The sequence below is a fragment of the Archocentrus centrarchus genome, chromosome 3, assembly GCF_007364275.1.
Source record: "Archocentrus centrarchus isolate MPI-CPG fArcCen1 chromosome 3, fArcCen1, whole genome shotgun sequence".
Taxonomy (NCBI): Eukaryota; Metazoa; Chordata; class Actinopteri; order Cichliformes; family Cichlidae; genus Archocentrus; species Archocentrus centrarchus.
The window spans coordinates 26,144,324-26,154,159 of NC_044348.1; the positions used below are offsets into that span (position 1 = coordinate 26,144,324).

Here is a 9,836-nt window from a genome sequence, read left to right on the forward strand (position 1 = left end):
AATAAGTTGACAAATATATATATATATATATATATATATATTATATTTATATAATATATATTATATTTATATAATATATATTATATATATATATATATATTTAATCTGCATTAAATTAAAAGGAAGCTAATGATAATTCAACATTCACCCCTTCAATGAGACCCTTACTTGGAGCTGTGATTTTAAGCTGGACAAACTCAACAGTCCAAGCCCCACCTACCGCAGTAAGTGTAGATAAGCTTTGAGTCGATGAAGCGGACTTTGAGGTTGTGCAGCACGGCTGGCTCGTGGAGGTAGCTGAGCGCAGTGAGGTCATTCTCGCCCACCAGGATGTCGGGATTTCGCAGGTAAGGCAGATTCTTCGTCTTGGGGTCCAGCTTGTGCTCGATGTTCTGAGGATGACCACACAGAACATCAAGCAGAACATTAAAAAAAAAAATAGTCATAAGACTGATAAACAGCACATTATGCAAAACACGATATAACGAGGATTGGTACAACATCCTGTCTGACTATGGCCGGCCTTATTTTACATTGAAAATATTAAGAAGACACTTCAGATTTATTAGAACTTGCATAAAAACAGATTCTGTTTCAGGGCTAAGAATTAACTCTGCTGAATAAACTCATCCATCCATCTTCTACACCTTATCCAGGTCCAGGTCACAGGAGCAGAGATGCAGAGATGCCCCAACCTACTTCTCTCCAGCTACCACTTCCAACTCTTCTGGAAGGATACCGCAATGTTTCCAAACCAGCAGAGAGAGATAATCCCTTCAGCATGTCCTGGATCTGCCCAGAGGTCCCTTCCCAGTTGGACATGACCCAAACAACTCGCCCAGGAGGCATTGAAGTCAGATGCCTGAACTACTTCGGCTGGCTTCTTTTGATGTGGAGGTGTCGCAAATCTGCGTCTCACTAATTACTCATCAAAGCTCGTCGTCTGATCTCTGAGGCCGAGTCTAGATACACTTTGGGCTCAGTTAAAAAATATAAAATTATTTGATTGGGACTAAAACCAAATAATTTTATCTTAGCACACAAGAGATCACTGCCTTAGCCACCTGAGAACAACCAGGCCACAAAGGACATGCTGACAGAATGACTACTGTACTTACATTTCAAGATTTATAGGACTTGAAGTGCTGTTGCCAGTAGTTACAAGCACCTGCCAACCAAGTATATTATGAGGTCCTATTATAGATACAATACCGTGGCACCAGAGTTACTGTGCCCACAGTCTATATTCCGTTTATCATCACAAATGATGAGCCCTCTCCACTGCTAACAGAAGAAAAGATCTGCTTTGCAAACATCAAGCTAAATTACGCCCTGTGCTAAAATCCACTCAGATTTCTTCTTTAAACTGTTTGCATGCTGCAGTTTTCAGTCTGAGGTTGTCTGAAGAGATCTCACCGCTTATATAACCACCAACAGAACAGTTTGAACAGTATTTAATATCCATTTTCTCAGAAATGTCACGAGACAGCCTACTGATTTTCCTTGGCTCAAAGCTGTTCTATCCTATCCTTACACATTTTCATCTTCACAGATGGATCTACTGTGTTTCAGATGCTTGTTTGATAAGCATATTTGATTCCATAAGAGAAAATCGTCACACAAACAACATCAAGATTGAAACAGATACGCTAAATGCTTCAGTGACTAATTAAGTGAGTTATTATGATCAGCAGAGGCCATCTAATTCACAAGAACTTATTCCAATAAGGCTGTACAACTACAGAATTACATCAAAATCTGAATTATTATAATTGCTTTTTTATTTCTATTTCTTTTTAAATTCAGTTTCAGTCTCCAGAGTGGATTTGCTGGTTACGTTTTTATTGTTTGAAAATGTTTGAATTCAGTGTTGGCTTTAGTCCTCCTAATTATTTTAATATGGAGGCTATTTGTCATGGGCAAGGCTTGAGAAGTTCAGAACAGGTTATACAATCCAAATACAACACTTTGTGAAGGCAGGTCACACAGATATCCCTAGACTCAAAAACACAGCATCAAAGCCTCAGACAGGTCTTTTCCCTCTATATATTTATCTTACTTTTTGCTAATTTTTCAAGTCCAGTTTTAAGTTTAGTTATTTCATTTAACTACATTTTTTTTAACCTACTGTCAGTTTTTATTTTATTTTTACTCAGCTACAATAACCTTGGTCAGAACTGGATTGTTGCTGCTGTTGCGGCAGTGTACAGCCCAGAGAGATTGTATGTGATATTTAGCTTAAAAGGAGCCTCGTGAAACTCCTTCTGGCCTGGACTGACTCCCAAAATCTGTCGCTTGTTCCTCAGCACTTCTCAACTTATTTAATTGTAAAAACTCCAAGTTTTGAAGACATTAAGCAGCTGAGAAGCCAAAGAGAACCAAAGACAAACCACAATGACAGCGTCAACAGACATGTGACAAATTAAAGGAAAAACCTGAACCTTCAGTGAGGGGACCTTGTTGCTCTGTTTTGCTGTCAGAGGCATTTTGAATGTTTTGTGTTCACTTGTCTCAGAGAGAAGAATCACTGCAATCTTCAATATAAATGTATTTTGAGTGATCACGTTTATCATATTCTTCATGTCCATAATAAAAACATCAAATTAGGGAGCAGCTTTTGGATGAATGATGTTTCATTCCATCAGATCTCCACAGACTCAGAATCAATACTAAGATGTGTTGAAGCTGTTTTGATGGGATGCGGGGGGCAAATAAACTTATAAAGACACTTTGTGTTTGAAAACACCAGTCTGTGTTTTTAAATATGATTGCATAAATCTTAAATCACTACAGGCAATATGGTAAATAGTTCTAGTACTAGCAGGCATTCATTTAAATGAGTGCCTCTGCGCTGGTAGCTGTTTTTATTCTAAGCCAACAAATTAAATGTACTGAAGAACATTAAAAATGCTCCTCGGGGCATCTTTGCTTCTGCTACATCTCATTAGTGGTTATTGGTTTTATCATTAGCGCTCTCTGCAAAGGAATCCTGCAGAGAGACAGCAAAACCAAGAGAAAGAGGAGGGGAAAAAAAACAGAGTAAGAAACTGATTCTTTCCCACCCGACTCTTCCTCTAACCATCCTCACCGTTCCATCTTCTAGCGTGAGCTGAAGAGAGGTGTCACCACTTTTGTAGTCCTTCGTGAGTTCAGCAGACTTCCACACCTCTTCTGCATCAGGGATCCAAACCCGAGCACACTGAGAGACAGAAAAAAAAAGATAAAATTAGAAACTAGACATGTCATTTCACTTCAGGAGCACAATAGGTAAACTTTTTTTCCCTTTTATCCTGGTTCACTTAAAAGTCTCGCATAAATACTGTTGTTGATCTTGTTAATATTATAAACATAGGACAATTTCCGTGGACGTCCAAATTTCCATTCTTTTCCAAGCCATACCTTTTAATGAAATGATGCAAGAGATTTAAAAACCAAACAAAAAAAAGCCCCAACTCTATACAACTAAAACACAACATAATTTAAAGTGCTGTGGTGTAATAAACTAGAAACAAACTTTCCCAATTAGCTTCATTTTTGTAATCACCTGTGGGCACTTGTTTGGGGAATCTAAATCAACTTTATCAATGCTGCATTTATAGAATCACCAACCAAATCTGAAAAAAAAAAACCATACTTGAAATAATGCCCACTTTGCCTCAAAATAAGGTTTTAAAAAGCTTTTATTCCCCCTGGAAATTATATTTCTATATCACCATCTTTGGTGTTGCAGAATTCTCCCATAAATTTAAATTCACGATTCACTGAATTCCATGTCTCTTTTTTGTCATGTCTCTGGATAAAACCACACCATCTGAGTTACCCATGCAGACATGAGTAACTCAAGTTTCCTCCTCCCCAGTTCAAATGAAGGAGGACAACAGGCCAGTTTATCAAAAATGCCTCCTTTTTGTTAATAGCCATGACCTCAGAGAAAACACTGGGTTCTGTGTTTGACAGTCATGAGAACACAGCTCCTAATGGTCAGTAAAGTTATGGGAACAAACTACTGAACAAATACTGGCTCATATTGACTGAAGAAAGCAAGCTGTAGATGTTGCATGGTGATAACTTCAAACCCACAAACACACAGACATCACTATAAAACTGTTTCGGGCCTTAAGGCAATCAGCTGATCACAGAAATGTGGGAAAACAGTGATGGACACTACCGTTCACATGGCCAAGGAGACCAGCTCTTCAGGCCAGATCATAAACACACTTATTCAAGGAAGTCTAACTTGTACAGGATATAGATGGCTGACCATGCAGTGATTGGAACATTAACAGAACCACAGTGTGGTGTTAACAAGTTGACTGCAGCGTGCTGAGTAGATGGTGAAAGCTAAACACCACATTTGCTGTTCTTTGAAAGTATATTTATCATTACAAATGGGGAACAAATGAGAGAGAATAATGTTACAGTGAACTTTTACTCGAAAATGTTTTTTTTTTTTTAATGAACATCTGATGCACATGACAATAAGTCCCGACAGCCTTCCTGGATTTTAAGGATTGTTTTACCTTCATTACGTAAACTGCTCATGACGATTTCACAGAGGCAAAAGACAAAGGCCTCACTGTTGAAGAGAGCAACGGGAGAATAAGTGGTTAATTTTGCCTGCTGCTTCACTACCGATCATCTGAACATGACATCATGGTCACACAAATCCTCATGCACCCTCCCTTCGTCTGGATCGCTGATTGGTGTGGTGGTGTGAAATGGCAGCTTCAGCAGAGAAACTGTTGAGTCTTCCTTCATGCTTAATTCTCACTGTTTGTAATGACAAAACGTACTGTTTTTGTTTGTCATTTCTAATAATCTGCATAAAGACTTATAAAGAGAGTTTTTTTCTTCTTTAAAAAAGGTCCAGCAAGTCCCCATGTTATCCACATTTTTCCTTTCTTTAATTCCTTTCTCTCGCCTTTGCTGCAAGAACACTAAACAATGTGCCCCAATTAGGCTGCGTACAGTGTGGTTTAAGGTCTTCTACTGAGTTACAGTTAAGAAAAAATGAAAGATCATCTTTGTAAGTCAGTGGATGAAGTAAATAATAATTAAAAATGATGCACAAGAAAGGCACTATAAAGGGAATACTTAAGGTGTGTGTGAAATAAGAATCACATTTAAATTCAAAAAGTGGGAAACTGTGGGAATGTACTGGGCACCAGCACCACCTCAGTGGAACAGAGGTGGTGCTGGTGCCCAAACTAGAACTGGTTCCACACATTTACACTAAAAAGACTCATGTGGGTGTAAAACCTGGCACCAGCACAGCATCACAAAATTACTGGGCTAGATTTGGAACTACTTATGTAGGTGGCTTTGTGAAGGGAAACCAGGAAACCACCAATGACATACACCAGTGATTGGCAGATCCAGCCCAGAATCCCCAGGTGGTAATTGCTAGAGCTGTCCTGAATACTACCTTTTGAGCTTCTGGGATTTCATAATAATAATAATAATAATAATAATAATAATTATAATAATAATACTAACAATAATAATAGGATATTTTCAAAGCTTTATCCAACTAAGGGGGAAGAGGGGTTACACTCATTTTTAGGCAATATTAGGCAATAATGCAAGGTGAATCTACAGTGTTAGCAAAATAAAGTGAGGCAGATATCTCAATTTGGCCAGAATATGACTTAAGCAATGATGCTATAAGGTTAACAATTTTATAACTGCAATATCATCTGACAAAAATCATACACATAAGTCACACACAACATGCTACAATCGCTCAGAGAGGAAGGCAGTGGCAACACAATGTCTCTCGGGGAGTGCACAACCCTATCTGCACAACTCCCATAGGTTTTTCAGTAGGATCCTATTTATAAAAGAAGTCATTAAAGGGGGCTAATTAGCAACAATAAGGTGAACAGAAGCATGATGATCAATTTCTACATTCATCACAATCCGAGAAATTACAGTTCTGATGTGGGCTGGTTCTCCAAACAGCACCAAGTCTGGATTTGAAACCAGCAGCAGTAATGTGTAAGCAGAAAATATGAATATGTGCTTGTGCGATACTAGATTCAAAGTTGGATTTTTAAAGGCATGCACATGGACATTTAAAATCTGGAAAATACACAATGGCCATTTCAACAGTAGCAAAAACATCACTTTAATCATAATGCAACCATGTTTACGTTTGAGCAATATTGCTGAGCAGTAGGTATGGCTTTAATACTGCTCAATTGATGAGTCATAGTCTTTACTGTTTACGGCCATGAGCCATCACTGACCATCATGTTAGATAATGCTGAGCCAATCAGAAGTTGGCATCAAAGGCTGATCAAGGCTGCAGGCTAGAACTGATGTTACTATAAACAGACTGGCTCTTTACCTACAAATTTGGGATTCCCCAATTTCTCACTATATAGCTACTGCCAGCTATTCAGTGACCTAGGTCAGTTGCTAGATATGGGGAATCCCCACTATGGCCAAGTAGGTATAGCCAATCACACAGCATGATATGATCCCATGATTAGGCTAAGCCAATTAGGCATGAGAAAGAGGTTGCATATCATTAGCATATATTATCATAGCATTAGCAGCCCAAAATCCTCCATGTTGTTCACCCTCCACTTCAGATAAATACAGCCAAAGTGTACAAAGAATACTACACATCCAGGAATATGAATATCGTGTTACACATCTTTGGAGAGTAAAGAACACATATGCCAGATTTCACGGCTCAATTCTTTGTGGTTTTGGAGTCTATAGACCAGAAAGGTAAAACCTCACAGACACGGCTGGATGGACGGACAGATGGTATAACGACAACTCTCCCGCTTTTACGCCAGAGGATAAAAACCCGATACGTAGTGACATTTTATATATACTGTATGGCAATACCAGCACATCTTAGATAAGCCAATACTAGCTGATAAATCTGCAAGCACGAGCTAAATTATCTGTCACACTCTGAGTTTATGTGGTACTGAGAAATTGAGATGAGTGCTGTGTCGGTTGTATTTAATATGTCTGGAGACACTATGAGAGACTGAGAAAATGTACATCTATGTGTTTGTGCTCAGCTACACGTGAAACAACTAAAAAAAAAAAAAAAAAAGGGAGAAAAACTCACACACTGCCCAAATGATCAAACCAGAAGTCTCAACCATATAACTGCCTGACACAGACACTCACTATCATCTGTAACATCAAACATCCTGCCCTACTCTTCATAAGAGATGTGCTGTTGCTTGAATTCCAGTGGATTAACTGTAATTTCATTCAAAATTGAATGAATGAATAAATAAATATCTGCAGGAAAACAGAACAATTTTAGTAAAAGCGACATCTTTTGATATGGCTGCTGAGATAATGTTTAGAGAAGATGCTGGTATAATCTGCTGCATCACTTTCAGATGAGCCGGTTTTTATGTTCGTTACTGGAGGAATAAGATATCAAATGCATGCTTTCTTAAATGAAAGCATGAAACAAAGCAATGTTCATCATCACCATTGCCTTTGGCCCCTGTCAGGGCCAAGGCCACAAACAAGCTTTCTCCAGACATTTTGATCAGGTTTATTTACATAGTGCCAAATCACAACATCAGTCACCTGAAAGACCTTACAATATTCTGGCAAAAATCCCAACAATCAAATGACCTCCTATGATCAAGCACTTTGCAACAGTAAGAATGAAGAAACCAGGTTCAGGGAGGGGCAGCCATCTGCCACAACTGATTTGTGGGTGAGGGCAAAGAGACAAAAGGAGAAGATTAAACAAGAAACAAGAAACAAAACACAGACAGAACAAAACATAGACTAAGATGAGTAGAAACACCACTGCACAAAGCAAAAACCTTTAATTGAACATCAATATTTACCATAAAAAAAGTTATATTTTTCTATTTATTTTAGCCAGCAAACAATATTTTGTGATTTTGACAAAATGAGTCTTGCTGTTGAAAGCTTGTGCATGTGTATGCATGTGGTGGTTTCTACTGTGCCTATAATTAAAAAAAATGCCTATACAACTAAGGAGTGCCTCTCTCTTAATAATATACTGACATCGACTGACGTGGATATTTCCAAACCTTATGATATAAAGTACCAATGCTATCATCTGTACACAAATCTCAATTTTAACTCTTAGTTACATTTGTTGCAATCTCCAAGGGATGAAATCTGACTGATCGTGTGTCATTTGATGGTTTTGATTTCTGAATGACAGGGATACATCTGAATGTATGGTATGCCAATTTAAGACGTCACCGGTATGTTTGCCTGAGTTGCACCAAACTCCTATTAGAAACAAGGTAGATATAAAGAAACCTCCTCCTCCTTTCCTTTTGGTGAAGCTTTGGGTTCTTTTCATGTTTACAGTGGTGGTTTCTCAGTGTTTAATCTACTCAGAGTAACACAGGCTTTACAATGGTGGTGAAGCTCATGATCTTAATACTGTTGGTCAGGTTTTTGGCATAGCTGCTGGAAAGCTGACCTTACTCTGCCTGCCCTTACATCAAAAACTGTTCCACCCTGCTTTCCTCTGAGGCAAGTGCAGCTTTCCACCCCTTTGCCTTCCAACATGATTGTGGGTGCATTAGCTGTTTTGTCCTTTAATAAAAATTTTGACTTTACCAGATAACGATTACCAGTGTCAAAGAATCATGATGATATCTTTGGTTATGGCTTCAAAGTTAGCTGTTATCCTGACCGAGCCCAGTGGTACACACCATGTGTCTTCAATGGATATTCAGTACCGAACAAGGGCTACTGTTTCCAGCTGCAGTCCTTGAGTGGAGTTGGAGTTCAACTACAGAATGAGAAACTCTGTGTAGAGTCTATTTGATTAGCAGGAACTGAAATTTCAAATTAGGAGCAAAGGGATCGTCCACATGGTTCTCAGACCAATAAGATAAATAAATAAATAAATAAGCAAGCTGTAAAATACTCATAAGTGGCTGAAATATATCTATTCAGCTCACCCAGGTAAAGTCTGTGTGTTGGAAGCACTGTGTTATTCCAGGACAGTGTGGAATAAAATTATTTTAATAAACATAAAGCTACTTAAAGGGAATTAAGAGAGATAAAAATGGATGCTAAATATTAGTTTTATATTCATAGGTGAACATAGCCTTTTGCCATCTCTCTCCTCATTCCACCATTTCATCACTCGTTTCACTTTTTGCTCCCTGTGTTAGACCAGCCCAGAAGCCAGCCTCATGGCAACGAAGAGGCAGAAAAAACGAGGAGGAGACGAGGAGGATGGAGACTAAAAATAGCCACAGTGAGTTTTAAGCATCATCACACCTCACCGAGGCAAAGCTGCACTACTGAGCACACTTTCTGATCCTGGTAATTGTCAGACAAAGCAAACACACACAGCACTTCTTTCACACATCACTAGGTGTGAAGCACGATTATCCTGAATTAGTTAACACTGAAATATGTTGCCAATTTGCACATTTGCAGACATACATGCACTGAGTGTAGGACAAAAAGATGGACGGCACTACAGTGCAGCTGCAGAGGTAATGAAACATATTTATAGACCAACAAATTCCCCTGGGTTCAGAAAATAGAGGGATGTAGGTTGAAACCACACACACACACACACACACACACACACACACACACACACACACACACACACACACACACACACACACACACACGTTTCAAGGACATCATCTTCTACAATGAAAAAATAAGCTGGAAAATAGAAGCATCTAAATGCTGGAGAGAAAAATGTGATGAGTCAGGGTGAAGCGATTCCAAAGAAGACGGATGGATGGAGCGATGGATGGATGGATGCTGGTCAGGCTGGTGTCTTATGGGGTGGCAGACAAAGAGGAGAGGCGTGACAAAGGAGCAAAGAC

The 9,836-nt window shown here is 38.8% G+C and overlaps 1 protein-coding gene across 1 annotated transcript in view; it reads right to left on the reverse strand.

Annotated features, from left to right (window-relative positions):
• Positions 1-4,758, reverse strand: part of myo5aa (myosin VAa) — a 62,216-nt gene extending 57,458 nt beyond the window's left edge. Inside the window, exons 1-3 of the mRNA XM_030726295.1 lie at positions 4,678-4,758; positions 3,089-3,199; positions 221-392 (exon numbers count right to left, since the gene is read on the reverse strand). Of these exons, the coding sequence (XP_030582155.1) occupies positions 221-392; positions 3,089-3,199; positions 4,678-4,758 (364 nt within the window). The remainder of the gene's footprint in view (positions 1-220; positions 393-3,088; positions 3,200-4,677) is intronic.
• Between the last annotated feature and the right edge of the window lie 5,078 nt (positions 4,759-9,836).